This window comes from Sceloporus occidentalis, unplaced genomic scaffold (genome assembly GCF_023333645.1).
Source record: "Sceloporus occidentalis isolate IW3139 unplaced genomic scaffold, rSceOcc1.0.p SCAF_4, whole genome shotgun sequence".
Classification (NCBI taxonomy): Eukaryota; Metazoa; Chordata; class Lepidosauria; order Squamata; family Phrynosomatidae; genus Sceloporus; species Sceloporus occidentalis.
In genome coordinates, this window is record NW_028316984.1 from 31536735 (window position 1) to 31553225 (window position 16491).

Sequence of the window (16491 nt, forward strand, 5' to 3'; positions counted from 1 at the left end):
ATTCAGTGCTCCGCCTGCCTATTGGCTAGCATAAACAGTAGATTATTATGAAAAACTAGATGCATGAAGGGATCCCTATTAGGCAATCTTTAGGGGTGTTAATGCATGCTTATGTAAATTTGATGTTTTTAAACCAAAAAGCAGAATAGAGAAAAAGAATGTGTGTGTATATCCTGGTTTAACTGCTTCACTACTTAAGTCAAGAAATAAAGAACAGCATACGTATTTGTATGAAAAAGCAAGCAGCTGAGAACACATAAACCTGGAAGGATTCTTTTAGTCATGAGCATAGTATGTTCTGGATGAAAAGGTGTTTTTAAAGAATTGGCTACTCCTGTATGTTTCAGATCTGCTATGGACGTCTCTAACCTCTCACACCATCCATTTGCAAAAATTTCCATGGATATGAAAGCAATTATAAGACTGCAAAGCCAAATTAACCCAGACAAAAAGGTTTGCTTTTTGAAAGACATCATTGTCAGGTAGCAGACATTATTTTCTTTTCTTGTTTTAAACTACTCTCCTACAACAGTATCTTGTCAAAGAAGTTTCTGTTAACTCTTCCACAAAAAATAAATATTTTTAAATCTGAAAAATGTTGGCTTGACCAGTGTCAATAATGGTAGAATAAAAATGGGTCTTTTGTATTACTGGTAGGGAATCTGCACACCTGTAGATGTTGTTGGACTGCGACTCTGCCATCAACACTTGTAAGAATCCAAAAACATCTGGAGGAGCAAACATTTCACATCCCTACTGTATTTTATGGCACTAAGAAATGCACCAGCTTTAGGTACCCGAAAAGGCAATTTTGCTGTAGAAGTCTCCTCAGTATACACATCTAACCCCAAGACATATACTGAGCATCTCAGAAGAGCTTTGTTTTCAACTGCAATGGAGGAAGCAGTCTTGAAGGAAGCTTTGTAGAGCCAGGAATGATCCATGAAAGTCTTGCCACATTCTGGCATCCCATTCTTCATAGTCTGCCCCTTAACTGGTTTTGCGAATGCCACTGTTGTGCATATTTATTTTGTTAAAAGTGATTAATTCTAGTCATAACTCAAATAAATCACACCAAACACAGTGAAAATAGCTTGTTTCTCCTGTAAGCATAGGGGCTTTCAACTAAAATCTGTAGGGAAACTTTTTAATATAATATATTCTGGTATAATAAAAATTCATAACAGGAAAGAACAAAACTGGAGGGGGTTGTTTCGGATTAAGTAAGATGTTAGATGAATTGTTTTACTCCAGCACTCTGGCATGTTTTAAAAATAACAATGCCCACAAAATTCTTGCCAAAGGCCTGATCCTGCTAAGATGGCAAAACTGACAAATCCAGGGTCCTTTCACATTATATAGTTAAAGCACTATGGTTCCACTTCAACTGTCAGTTATTTGTCCTGAGATTTGCAGTTAGAGAGGGGGCATTTAGCTAACTCTTCCAAGGGGTTCCTCTGGTATTTCAACCAAACATGACGCAACCAAGGCAGTTAAAATGGTATCACAATACTATAATTCTGTAGTGAAAGGGCCTCCAGATTAGAGGATATTGTACCTGAACATTTTAGGGCAGCATGAAGGGTAGAGAACAAGAGCTTCCATTTCTAGTATTATAAAGGCATACACAGACTCATAGGGTTGTCTCAGATCAATCAGCCAGATGATGATGACCACCACCATCACTTTGGTTTTACAATATATCAGGTGTTACTAATTAGACCATCAATGGTTTAGATTCTATATCTATAACAACCTAGGAATCTGTGAAATGCCCTAGATTCTTGGTTAAAATCCAAGTTACTGCTGGCCTAAAACTCCAGTCAGTAACACACGGTACTCTCTGAAATCTGTGATGAGGAGGAGGAAGACCACAAGCAGCAGCAGAATACTTATTCCTCCCCTTGCTCTTCCCATCCCTTTCTACTCAAGGATATCACTCACATTGCTTGGCACACAACTGCTAACCCCCCCACACTGTCAGCTATATGTCCAGCTAGACTTAAAACAATAATAGTAGTATGAAGGCTTTTTAGAAAGAGAACTGAGGATAATGCTTGCTCATTTCCTAGGATTTATTCAAAAGGTTTCTCAGATTTGTCCAGTCAGGTTTTACACAGGCAAAAAAATAAATAAATCTGAGAATCTGTTTAAGAGGGTTAGTATAAAGTCCTAGTTCCAACTGGAGGCTACAAACTTATTAACTCATATCTCTCAGCTCAGACATGAACATGACAACCACTGTCTGACTGTCATTTCTTCTCTCTGGAATGTGGGGAGAACCTACTTGGCTTTCACTAAATGGCTGTCATAGATATTACTGAAACAGTAATGAAACCATTATTTAGTTAATTTATATCCTGATTTTCTAATTTAAAAAATCAGAATAAAACATAAAATAAAAACAAAAACACAACAGATCTATTAAAATAATACAACTATGGGAGAGAACAAAGGCATAGTTGAACCCTACCAACAGTAAAAAAGTAAGTGGAATGCTTTGCAACTTGCCACACAAAAAAGTTACTCTTGGGAAGTAGCTTCCAAAAGTTCTGATTCTGTTACCCTCTGAAAATGAGAGCTGAAGCCATGTCATCTCTTTGGACATATGGAAGCTCACTGTGGGTTACTCAAGAACCACAGGAATGATCTCTGTACTAGGCTGGAAGGCTCTCTCACTCTCACTTCCTTCCAGGGTTGAGCTCGACCAGGAAGTATTGGCTCAATATGAAAGCCACATGATCATGGTCATTTTAGAAGTGTTTTAATAATATAATTGACCTGCAAAGTGATGACTTTTCTCACGTACAAACATGACTCCAGGAACTGTAAGGGTAAGATTTTGTTTTGTTTGAAGGTGCCAATGAGGAGGAGAGAAGAGAAGGCTTCAATAAGGTTTTAACATTTTAATGCTTCACTGCACATAATGCCATATAGAGGATAATTCTTGCATCTAAGCTCTGAAAAACAAAATTTACCAATCATAGTATTTTTTCTTCATGATGTCTGTGTTTCTCTTCTCCTCCTTACCATTTTGCAAACAATGTGGCCCACATGATGCCACTAGAATTTTTAAAAATAAAATCACACTGTTTTGGTTTTAACACAGAGATCCCTTTCTTTATTTGAAATACAGAATAGCATATTTAATACTACACCCACCTTCTGCTCCCAGTGATAAATCATCTTCAAAGCTTCCACCATTTTTCATCAGCATGCCTAAAAAGATGTCAATTTGGCAAGATGAACATCTAGTGCCAAGGTTGCTTACCAACAATCTGGACTGTCACATTGAAACTCAAGCAACACATACAATTTTGTTTAAATGTCTATGACATTACAATGTTAAAACTGGTAATAACATTTAGAGATCAGTCGAACACTCTGTAATGTCTCACAGAAGGCCACAAGCTTATATATTGTTATACTAAACACACCTAGCACAAGTTATATGAGGCAGGGAAAGAAGAATGAAAGAATACTTGCTAACAGTTCTGTTTTCAAGCTGAAGAAAATGGCCATTTCAGATCCACAAGGGCCTTTGGCACTGCTGGACCTCATCTAACATTACAGATATACCAGCTTAAGCTACACTTCACATATCTTACCAGGGAGAAGTGGCCTGGATCATACATTCCCTTTCTTCCCTGTGTATTCAAAAAGAGAGCTCCAGCTATTGCAAGCATTTCTTATATACCCTGTCACTACCTGCAGATTCTTGTTGTACTTTGAACTTTTGCATTCTGGTTTGCGCAGGTGGTAACTTTTCAGGTGTGGCAAGTTCAGTAAGAGCAAGCCAAGAAAGATTGTACCAAAATGTTGACCTACTTCTCACTGTGCTACTTATCAACAATCTCTCTCTCTCTCTCTCTCATACACACACACACACACACACACACACACACACTAGTGTCTGCTCTAACTTTAACAACAGGGAAGAAGTTATTAAAAACTCCTTAACTGTTCAAATCCTAGATAATGTTCCCCTTTCCTGTCAATACTGTTTTAGAAATAACATAAAGGAAGAAGGCTCTCTCAGTAGCTTCTTATCACAGTCCAGTAAAACTGCATTTTGAATTATTATTGTACTTACATTACAAAGCAAAAAACACAGAGACAGACCCCCCCCACACACACACACACTCACATACAGAGAGCACTTATCAGATCCTTACCCCTTAATGTAGGGTTACTCTGCTCATCCAGGGAGGCTCCCAGTGGTGTTCTGAAAATGCAGAAGAGATTAAAACATGCATGACTGTCTTTTAAAAAGTTGCTTCTTCATGTCCTTCCTTAAAGCAGCACTTCTCACATCCGCCACCTCCTCTTTCTTAATGAAAAACAGCTTGCAAAGCAAGTCCTGAGAAAGCCAATCCCCTAAACAGGCACTAGTTGCAAAAGAGGTATAGCTGTCAACCTAACAGGCTGATCAGGAAGTAAGCTCTATGGGACTTTAGTCCCAAACAAGTGTGTATAACATTAAGCATGCATCCTACATGCCCTAGAATATTAATGTGATCAACCAAAAGGAAAAAAAGCTTTCTAACTTGTTTAACTATGAACTGGTGGGAAAGAGAGCCCTATAGGAATATACTTTTTTAAAAATATTTTTACACTTGAAGCATTTATCTACCCCTAATTCTGAAAGCTTAGACAAAATTGAACATACTCCAAATTTCAAAGAGAATCCAGCATGCACACACTTTATTTTCAGAAAAAAAACACTATATATAAATATTATCAGCTGGCTACAAACAGAATAAGAGATTTGGTAGCATTAGGCACATACTTTTCCACCACTTTGTTTTGATACTTCCTCTGCAAAATGTAGCTGGCAATGTGCCGATTTCCTAAAGACAAGACCCATAGATCTTACTGGTATATCCTGCTGAGGAAATATGTATGGGGCGACACTGTTCAATATTGAACTCTAGGGCAAAACAGGATTGCCAGATGTTTACTCAGTGACTGTGCCTGAAGTTCTTAAAAACTCTAAACCTATGAGCTAAGATCCAGCCATCACCTCTCTCAAGCTCCTCCAGCCATGGTATAAAAACTGTTACACCACAGTACTTTAGGAGGAAAGTAGTACAGAGTCTGTATCCCATCTCATTGCCTTGGACCTTTAAAATAGGCAAGTATAATCTCCAGGATGACAGCTGTCAATTTGAGTCCTTCAGTTGTGTTGCCAACTGTCCAGGAAAAACAAACACACATAGCCTGCTCTGCCATTGTTCCTTTAGCAGCAGATTGTGCTGTGAAAGGTTTCACCTGCTTATGTGAAGAAATCTGCAGGTGAAGGTTTTCACTGCAAGAAGGTAAACAGAGATCATTTGCTAACCCCTGAAGATGAAGCTGGTGTTACAGGCTTAGCTGCATTGGACAACAGAAAAGTTGGATACTTCTTCAAGGAAAAATAACTATATTCCACATTAATTTATCTGTCTCTCACATACACAGGCCAAAGTCTACATACAGGAAAAGAACAGGATACAAATGAAAATAAAATGTATAGGAATCAGTCATGTGCCATTTGGGAGACATTTCTTTTAACTATTACTTTGTGTGAGGATATCATGTAGCACCATCTGAAAAACACTGCTGTGATTGTAATTTAATTCTTCCTTCCCACTGACTTCAGTAACTTCTTTAGACTACATTCTTAAACTCACTCACCGGGGAACAAACACCACTAAACTCAATGGGACTTCTGAGCAAACACACAAGGACTGCACTACCAATCAGTAGGACAGAGGTAGGAATTGTGATAATCTTGGCTATGCTTGCAAAGGCCCCTGGGGGGCCACAGTCCAACAACATCTGGAGGACTGCACAATTCCCATCCCACAGCTGTGGGACTAAGAGCTGTACTGCACTTTTCTAAGATAGTACATCATCCATTTTACATAGTTGTTATTCCCTGTGCAAACACAGCCTCAACCCCAACATGAAATTGCATGGGTTAGACAACTCAAGAGTTCATCCATATCAAAAGCATTAACCCCAGGAGCAGGGCAACTTGCTATAAAAAGTAACTAGACAAATACAAACAGGTGAGCTCACTGTCTGTTTACTGGGTTCATCCCCCCCACCCCCACCCCCACCCCCACCCCCACCCCCACCCTGATGATGCTGGGATAAAAGCTCCCCAGCTATGAATGTTGGCCTTTATATGCCAGCTTTACTCATGAAAAAGCATGGCATGTTTCCCTTTTCTCCTGGTCCTCTGCCTAACTATGAAACTGTGTGTTTCACTTAAAGCTGAAATCATATATAAGTATTAAGTAAGTCTGGGTTCTTTTGGCAGGGGAGGGGGGCTGGTCTCAGAATCCCAGGTGTAAATCATGGTTGGATAATAATAATGGGAGTGGCTGCCAACCCTCTCCTCAAAACACACCAATTGAGCACTGAACACAGATTATGCAGAAGTAGCAATTGCAAGTCACTCATGATTGCTATTGTTGAACTCTTTGGGCTGATTAGGGGGGCTCTGGGGTGGGAGTGGGTTGAGAATTCATCTACTCTGCTGCTCCTAGAATAATCTATGAGATGCAATTGAAGTTTTGGGGTTGGTTTGTTTTTGCTATTTTTCAGGTTATTTTTAACCCAGGTAAAATAAAATGTGTGTCAGAGAGAGGGAAAAGGCACAGGAGTCAGGAGGCTTTAGGGGGCTAAAGCTGCATACAGCCCATGAGCTGCAATTTCTTCACCCCTGGTGTAATGTAGCAACTGCAGCATACAGAAGCAATGGATAATTCAGTCAGTTTGCAATCTCCATCTTGAAATAGACCCTAAATACAGCCATTAAGCATGCAATGTACAGGCTATCTTTTAACTCCTCTTGCTGTTTTCCCTACCCCCTCATTTGTGTAACACTCAGCTGCATCAGCAGTTCTGGGGAACTGCTGTAGAAGCAGAAGTCAAACAATGGATACTGCTCCTGTTCTAAAATACTCTATAAAGAAAGGTCCATAAGAAGACAGTCAGGTGAGCTTTAACTTTAAGACCACTGAAAATGTCACAATATTGTGGGACATAAAGTGGCTTGCAGAGATACAGGTTGAGTCTCCCTTATCTGAAATTATATTTTGAAGATGGGACCTAAGTCTAAACGTGAAATTCATTCTTGTTTCATAGACACCTTAGACACATAGCCTGAAGGTAATATTAAATATAATATTTTAATAGTTTTGAGCATGAAACAAAGTTTTTGTACATTGAATCATCAGAAAGCAAACGTGTCACCAGGGACGTAGCCAAGGGGGGGGGGATTCTTGGGGTCTGTACCCCCCCTTCCATTAGAAAAATGAATGGTGCATGCTGCTGCGCTGCCGCGCCCAAGCCCCATTATAATGGTGGCACTTAGTCTGGACCCCCCCCCTTCCTAAAATCCTGGCTACGTCCCTGGTGTCACTGTCTCAGCCAACCATATGGACAATTTTCAATTTTGGAGGATTTCAGAATTCTGGATAAGAGATACACAACCTGCATAGGTAAAAAGTTCTTTATGTTTTCCCTATTTCTGAAATTGTGTTCTGGCTATTAAGAGGGCAACTTGTATTTAATCTTTTCAGAGACACCATGTATTTGTGGAAACTAGTACTGCCATGATAAACAAGAAGCTGCTTTAAAAGATACAAAATGACATAATATCTACAGAATGTATTTTGAAGAATCCCAAACAAGCACTTCAACTCACTCTTAATAGATATGGCCCACACATCAAAATGAGACACAGAAATAGTTATTAGTAGAAGTCTCTGACCTAATGATGTCTGTGGGGCTTCTGTTGCTCTGGGCACCACTAGGTCACATGCCACAGAAATGTTCAAAAACTATTTGAACATGTATTCACATGTGCAGTTTAAAGACATCAGTGGCCATGTAAACAATCTTGATGGTTAAACTGATCTAGGTAGAAAGGATTAGAGTAGGAGGAGCTGGTATTACATCATTGGACATAACAGTTAAGGAATTTGGAAAACAAGGGGGAGAAGACATATTATAAACAGTTCATCTTCATCTGCAAGCAGCAAGGACAGGAAATCTGCACGCACACAGCATTTGCCATCTCTGTGCTTTGAAGCCACAGATGCCTGAGGTTTTGAATGAGAGGAAAATGAGGAGTGACAAATGTGAGAGACACAAAATATTCTTTTGGATCCATATTAAGCATGCTCAACTTGGGTCCCGCTAAATTCAATGAGATACATTCGTCATGACTTATGTGTCACTAAAATCCAGGGCACAACTAAGGTCCAAAATACACTGCAGAAATGATCCAGTTTGAGACCGCTTTAACTGTCCTGGCTCATTGCTAGGAAATTCTGGGAAGTGTAGTTATGTGAGCCATTTAGCCTTCTCTGTTAGAGGGCTCTGGTGCTACAATAAATTACAATTCCCAGGATTCCCTAGCACTGAGTTATAACAGTTAAAGTGGTCTCAAACTGGATTATTTCTGCAGTGTGTTTTAGACCTCAGCCAACTGCACTTGATCCAAAACCCACCCTCCAGCTGAGCTCATTCTGAAAGCCATCTTCAAAGCTTGCTTCAAGAAACCTAATTTCCATTTCCCACTCACTTAATGAGCATACAGCTAACATGCCATTCAAGGAGGTAATGACCACAAACCTTCTACAATGACTGCTGTAAGTGTCCCTTCAGAATGGGAACAACCCATAAAGAGCAGCAAGGCAGCTCTAACAAGGGGTGGGTTGCTAATAGTAAACAAATGTCTAAGATGCAATGGCTGGTGCATCTTAAAGAACATTTGTGTCAAAAGAGAAGAATTAGAGGAAGAGTGCAGCTGGGTTTTTTTTTTTTTTTATATACTGTATAAACATTTTCAAGTGACAGGTTAAATAATGGCACTTATCATCAATGGCTCTTTTGAAACTGCCCTCCTTTGCTTCCTTAATGGTCACTTCATATTATCTCATTTCATTTCCAGAGGGTTTTTTTTAAGGCTATTCCCAGTGATACACATGGTGGCAGCTAAAACAGCAACAAAGTTGACATTCTTTGAAGAATTAAGCCTTTCAGCTCTACAGTCTATTCACATCTATGAACAGAATAGCTTAAAAAATAGTCTCCACTAGCATATTTTGCATACAGGCAGCAGTGTCCTTTATCCCACTACAATGAAGGTAGGGGGTGGGTGAGAATATCTGTGTTTGCACTTAAGCTGTTTATCTGCATTGAAAGCCTTTGGGGACCAAACTGAATATTTGGAAAGAAGCGAGGCCTTGGAGTCAGCGGAGCCTGTCTGGGAGTGAATTATATTGGTCAACAGGAAACTTGATTCTGGAAAAATGCCTTGATTATTCTGCATTTATTTGAAGCAACTTATTCTATAGGCACAGGAGTGGGGGTTTCCTTGAAGTTATTTAACAAAAGTAATGATGGGAGGGGAGATCAGGAAGAAGGATTTTATAGAAGTGAAAATACATCTAAAACAGAACAGCTTTTTTTTTTTAAACCCCTTTAGGTTCCTAGTCCCCAATATGTCCTGTGTCACATTTATTTACAGTGTTGATATCTTATTTTGGGACACTATATGGATACAACATTTGCTATGCTGTTACCATAACGGGGGATTTTTCAGAGAAGCAGCACTCTTGTGAAGAAGTATTAACAAAATAACCATAATCTTTTTTATCAGTATTGAATATTTCATTCATCCCCCTACCCCAATAATGACAGTAATGCCCCTATTTACAGAATTTGGGAAAGTTATAATACTCAATTATCAGTTTTCTGAATTTAACACATGGAGATAGCAAGAATGTATGAGCTGGGATGACATTATGTGCAGAGATTTTTTAAAAATACACATAGCTGTACAAATTATTGCTTTAAGTGGCTCATGTAAATAAAGCCAACCTACCAGTGACAGCAAAACAGCCTATTCCATTCAGTTTATCAGCCAAGTACCTATTCTAAGTACAGCAGCATCTCTTTGCAGGACAACCAAGTTTGACCTGCAACTTCAGAGATCCAAATTCAAGTTGCCTCTGAGTAGGGTTGCCATAACCCGGCGGCCCCCGTGCCATTCACGGTTTCGGGGGGCCCCTCCCGGTCCGGTTTGGGCCCCCACCCGTGCCTTGTTCCCGGTTTGGGGGCCGCTCCAGCCATTGCCGCTGCCGCTAATGCGGCTGCTGCGGCGCCAACCCACCTCCTCCTCCGGCTCCGCCTTCCTCCTCTTCCTCGGCGGGCAGCAGAAGCGCCGCCACCACCGCACCCCCACTGGGAGGGCTTGCGCGCCGCCCAGGCCCCAGCAGGGGCCAGTGGCAGCGTGCACGCCTTCCCCACTTCCCTCCGTGCGCGCGCCTGCCTTCCCCGCCTCCCTCCGCGCGTGCGCACCTGCCTTCCCCGCCTCCCTCCGCGCGCGCGCCTGCCTGCTTCCTTCCGCACGTGCGCCAGCCTTCATAAGGAGGAGGAGGGGGGAGATGAGGAGGAGGAGGAGCAAGGAGACGGAGGAAGGGTGCCTGAACTTATGCCAGGGGCCAGGGCAGAATTGGGGCAGAGGAGGAGGAGGAGGAGGAGGAGGAGGGGGAGGAGGAGGAAAGCTGAGTCAGTGGCCATTAGGTCTGCCTTGGTTTTTTGGGGTTTTTAAATTATTTTTAAATATATAAAATACTTATTTTATTTTATTTTTTAAATTTTTATTATTGCTTTTTATTTTTTATTTTATTAATTTTTATTATTGCTTGTTTTTATTTTATTTTATTAATGTTATTATTGCTTGTTTTTGTTTTATTTTATTAATTTTTATTATTGCTTGTTTTTATTTTATATCATTAATTTTATTAATGCTTGTTTTTGTTTTGTTTTATTAATTTTTATTATTGCTTTTTTATTTTATTACATTAATTTTTATTATCAAATATATACACCCCTGCCTTGTTTTTTATTAATTTTTTTCATTATTTTTTATTATTAAATATATGCAAGTGCATTTTTTGTGTATTTATGGTGCTTTGAATGCTAACAAGTCTGCCTTTCTTGGCCAATTATAGTGGTGATGGTGATGATGATGATGATGATGATTGATGATGATGAAGGTGATATTGATATCAACAAGCCTCTGAGGCACGGCCAATGTAACTTGCTGTGATTTTTACAAACTCATGCCCAGTGAAGAAAAACCACAGTCCCTTGCCCAAGTACACACTTCTGAGAAGTACAGTTGAACCCGAGGGCAAATACATTTCTGCCATCTGTCTAAGAATAATGCCAAAATGTCCTCCATTTTGATCATGCCTAAAAACATGCATTTATATTAACATTTTTTTAAAAAAACTCATTTTTGTGTGTCCTCCATTTTTATAAAAATGTGTCCTACATTTGAAAATGTTGCCCTACATTTGTCCCAGTTTGGAGGTCCTCACTTATGGCAACCCTACCTCTGAGCCATGATCAATCTCACTGGGTGATGTCAGGTCAGTCTTTCTCTCCCACCCTGAACTACCTCACAGGATTGGTGGCATGATAAAATGCAGTAAAGGAGAACCATATACACTGCCTTGAGCTTGAACTCATTAGAGGAAAGATGGAGTATAAATGGAACCATCAAATTAGAAATAAATAAATATTTTCCTTTGTGTCCCTCTCATCACATCTTTGCAGACAATTCCATAAGAGTTTCAGCTGTGCATGCCAACAAATATAAATACAAGGAAGCAGAAAGACAGAGGGAAGAGAAAATATAAAATCCATCCCTGTTCAATCTAGAAAACTTCTTTCCTTATTTACCCAGAAGCCATCTGTAACTGTTACAGGGGAAAGTCCAGCTACTTACAATGAGTAAAAGGTTGAGCAGCTACAAAGCAGGCAGAGATAAGCAGGGACTGCTTTAATTTATCATCAGGAAGAACTTAGAACAAACTCTAGTTGTCATGCAACTGTAAGAAACACAAAAGAGGCAGTAGTCTCCTGAAATTAGGCCCCAAATTGGCTATAATAATAATAATCTGCTTAACTTCAGGGAATCCAAGCGGATTACAATAGTAAAAATCATATAGCCAATCCTCCCCCAAACATAAAAACATGATCAAACACTAAAAAAGGATTAAACCAAAGAAAGTTAAAAGCATTAATATACATACACTATAATGAGATCAGAAATTAAATTCCAAGAGGAGTCCGGGGGGAGGGTAAAAATGAGGATGGAGGATAAGGGACAAAGGGAGAGGGGGGGGAAGCAGGTCAGTGGGGGTGTTCTAGTCTGGAAATGCCTACCGGAAGAGATCCATCTTAATGGCCTTCTTAAAGGTACTGACAGATCCCACAGAAGTGCCCACTTAGGAATTTAGGATACTGCCATATACCGAATTGGTCTATGTAGCTGACTATTACTTGACACTGAGTGGCAGAAGCTCTCTCCGGGATCTGACAGGTATCTTTCCTGCAGTATCTGGAGATGCCAAGAAGTGAACTTGGAAACCTTGGCATGCAATTCAAGCACTCTACAGCTCTGCTACAAACAACCCTGCCCCTAAACACTTCTCATACTTCAGAAATCTCTAGAATAGGATGTGGCTATAAATGAAATTATCATCAAATACACAAGACTACCTGATAGTGCTTTAAAAGTGCTTTGAATTAAACTGTTTTTAAGAAAAATTAAATTTTTTATCTTGTCATATGTGATGTGTTTTAATACTGTAATAGTTTAATTCTATTTTAATGCTCACTTTTTGTACTTTTTATTAAATTGTATTGTTCCTTTGAATTGTCCCAATTTTTTTTTTTTGGGGGGGGCAGACTAGAAATATAAATGTAATAATAACAATAACAATAGTAATAAGCAGCACCAACACTGTAAATTCCAAAAATTGTAAGGTACAGATGGCTATCAAACTAGAATTAAGAAATCAAATCTGTTCTCTCACTCTTGCTCTCGCTCTCTGGCATTTTACCAACTCCCCATTTCCTAAAACACCTACATGTTTCCTATGTACTTTCCAATTAAAATATGCCCCCACCAACTTGCCACGATAATAAATGTCTTCCCAAAAAAGCTCTTAAGTTGAAACAATAAAAATCAGCCTAGGCTTGGGCTAGAGGATTTCCTTGTTTATGTTCCTGTACAGGAGTAGGTCTTGTTGAAGAGGTCTCTTGTTCTTTTTTTGTTGCTAGCTTCTATTTCGTTGCATTGATTATTATAGTATTGTTCCTTATCCCTTCACACAAGTCATTATATATTTGCATTCAGGATTCTGGTCCTATTTCTATCACCATTCTTGTTTGCTTCTTTTCTGTCCTGGACTGCTTGTAATACAGTGGACCCTTGTTATACGCTGGGGTTTGGTTCCATTAAATATAATGACAGAGCAAAATGCTGTCCCTTATAAAAAATGGAAAATCAAGGTTTGATATTTGAAATTTATACTTTTTTTGAACATTTTCAAACCGTGGATGCTTGAATCTGTGTATAAAAAATCCATGTATAAGAAGGGCCGACTGTATTTTGTCTGTCATCCACTAGGGCTTTTCTCTCTCTCTCTCTCTCTCTCTCCCTTTTTTTACTACAGTGTCTTTCTGCTTTCCTCTCTAACAATGTCCCTGGCTTTAGGCCAGAGTTTTTCTGGCCTCTGGTCAATTAGGCTTAGTATTGCAAATCTGTTTTTCACTTTGTCTTTAAATTCTTCATTGATGTTTTCCAGGTTGTATTTTGGCATGGTGGCTGCTTTTTGTTCTTCTTTAACTTTACTCAGATTTTTGCTATTAGTAGTTCATGGTCTGTGCTACAGTCTGCTATTGGCCTGAAGAACAAGAGACCTCTGCAGCAAGGTCTAAGAAATCCAAGAGAAAATTTAAGCCAAGAGTGGGTTCTCTATGACCAACACGGAAATATATGGCATGACCATGAAGGAATAAAAAGATGAAGAAAGCAATGGATGGAAGAACTATATAAAAGGGACAATTTGATGAATATTTCATTTAAAGAAGAATCATATGAGGACAAATCTCAAATTTTAAAAAGTGAAGTGAGGGCTGAACTCAGAGCACTTGAGAGAAATAAATCACCAAGAATTGATGGCATACAAATAGATTTTGTTCCCAGCTACAGATACAGAATCTACTCTAGTTTTAACTAAGACATGTCAACAAATTTGGGAAACAAAACAATAGCCCACAGACTGGAAATGCTCAGTATATATTCCAGTTCCCAAGGAAGGAGACACCAGGAACTGCAGTAATCACAAAAACTTTGCACTGAATTTTCATGCAAGCAAGGTAATGTTTAAAATTCTGTAACAAAGTCTCTTAACATATATGGAGTGAGAATTGCCAGATGTCAAAGCAGGGTTCAGGAAAGGAAGAGGTACTAGGGATCATATAGCAAAGATATACTGGATAATGGAAAGTACTAAAGAGTTTCAAAAGAAGATCAGCCCTGTGCTTTATAGACTACAATCATCCCTCCAAATCCACAACTTTGGAACTCGTGGTTTTATTTGCAAGGTTGCCGCCTCTCCATCCACTTTCCCCCTACCCCTCCCTCCCCTCCCTCCTTAACTCCTTCTTTCGCCCCCACCAGGCCTAGCATGACCTCAGGGGCTGGGAGGGGGCCTTTTCTCAGTTTGGGGGAAGTGAGCCAGGGTGCAGGGGCTGCTAGAGCCTGTCATCTGTGCCATGCCAATTTCCCTTCACACCAGGCACACACCCCACACCCCTCCAACACAGCCAATGGCTGCCTGCTTGCGTCACTTCTCGGTCCCATCACCCTGGACTGGATCAGCTGAGCTGGCTCCAAGGCAATGGGGCAAAGAGAGGGAGCAGAGGGTCCCCTCCATTGCTCGCTCTCTGCCCCATCGCCCTGAAGCTGAATCAGCTAAGTCGGCTCCAAGGCAATGGGGCCAAGAGAAGAAGCAGAGGGTCTCCTCCATTGCTCCCTCTCTCTCCCACAGAAGCCCAAACTGGCAATCTCACTTTGTTAGCTTACTCAACGAAATGTGATGTGACTTTGGCTTTATTTGGCTTATTCTTCAGACATATATGGGCTTTGCACTGTGACACCTGTGAGCACCTGATATGCTCTTTTTTATGTTTACTGAGAAATAAGTTGCCCTAACCTCAATAAGATTATTTATTCTCTCTTACCTAAACACGGTCTGCTATTTTTCAGAAACTATGTTTTTTTGGTCAGTGTTCAAGAGAAGTTTCATATGAAACTGCCAGCCTTTTCTAAGTTTTCAGTTCCAGTGAAACAACTCATTTTTCTACAAAAGGAAAACAAACTTAGAAAACATAAACAAAAGAGTAACTTCTGCACAGCTCTGACAGCACCAAAAGGAAACGCATTATAAATCCAGATTAAAAGAGCTAGCATGGGCTCAAATTCTCATACATCCCCAGAGAAAAACAGCAGTTTCTTTTTCTAGGATCTAGATTAAACACTGTGAGGCTTCATTTAGGATAGGAAGTTTCCAATCCTGTATCTGTAAATAGTTGCACAAAAGAGGGAGTTTCACCTGCCAAAATTCTTTGTTTAATAGGACTAATGCTCAGCCTTCTTTTGCATTCTTCCACCATAACAATGCCTTATGCAGAATTGAAAGCTTACATTTTGGAAAGCACAGGCTTATTGTTGACACAATGCTTCTTTTAATGAGAAAACATTTCTCTCTCAGAGGTTCTGCATATTTTCTTCACTACAATACTCCAGTACAAGTGAATCAAATTACATTATTCCTTATCTTTTGGCATTGTCACAAAAAGTGAGTACACAACAATGGGGTCATTCTCACTGGCAGGATAAATCGCTTCGTGATTCGCTCCTGCCCTGGTTTGGAAAGCAATTTCAAGAGACTCCTAGATCTCATTATAAAAGGTTTTTTCCCCCCCTTACCCTGTGTGATCAGGGTTTTGTTTTATTTAAGGATATTGTGGTTCCCACTGGCAGCACCGCTTTAAACTCCCCTGTCAATCATCTGACATAAGCCTGGTTTGGAAATTGGTGGGTGGGTGGGTTGGAGGTTGAGAGAGTGTGTTCTGAGGCTGAGAGAGTATGAGACTGAGATAGTGTGACAAGGAGATGGCAATGGGGCAAGGCGGGGGGAGCAGAGAAGAGGAGGAAGAGGAGACAGAGGCAAGGCTGGGAAGGGAGTTTAGGGGCCAGGGGTGGGACATCGCCAGGCTGGGAAGGGAAAAGAGGAGGAGGAGGATGACGGAAATGGAGGGCACCAGGACCCAGGGAGGCCTGTGAGAAGGAGGACTGGGCATGTTTTCTTTTCTTTCTTTCTTTCTTTTTTCTTTTTTGTAAATACAATTAAGCAATAGAGTGGTTTAGCACCTTTGCAAATAGTTGCTACACCATTCTGTCACTTCATCACTTAGTTTTATTTTATTTTTTAAAAAAGGAACCAAACATCATACCAATAATGACAAGACAGCACTCAGGAGGGGGGAATGACATCTCCCAAAAAAAGGGGAGGGATGTTAAACACCCCTCTGTCATTAGTCCCTCCCCTCCAGAATACTGCG

The 16491-nt window shown here is 40.1% G+C and overlaps 1 protein-coding gene across 3 annotated transcripts in view; it reads right to left on the minus strand.

Annotated features, from left to right (window-relative positions):
• The window catches only part of ITPRID2 (ITPR interacting domain containing 2), an 85491-nt gene that overhangs the window by 51459 nt on the left and 17541 nt on the right, over window positions 1-16491 (minus strand). For all 3 annotated transcript variants that reach the window (XM_089519627.1, XM_089519628.1, XM_089519625.1), the window contains exons 4-5: window positions 4176-4225; window positions 3163-3219 (exon numbers count right to left, since the gene is read on the minus strand). In XM_089519627.1, coding sequence (XP_089375753.1) covers window positions 3163-3219; window positions 4176-4225 — 107 coding nt within the window. The remainder of the gene's footprint in view (window positions 1-3162; window positions 3220-4175; window positions 4226-16491) is intronic.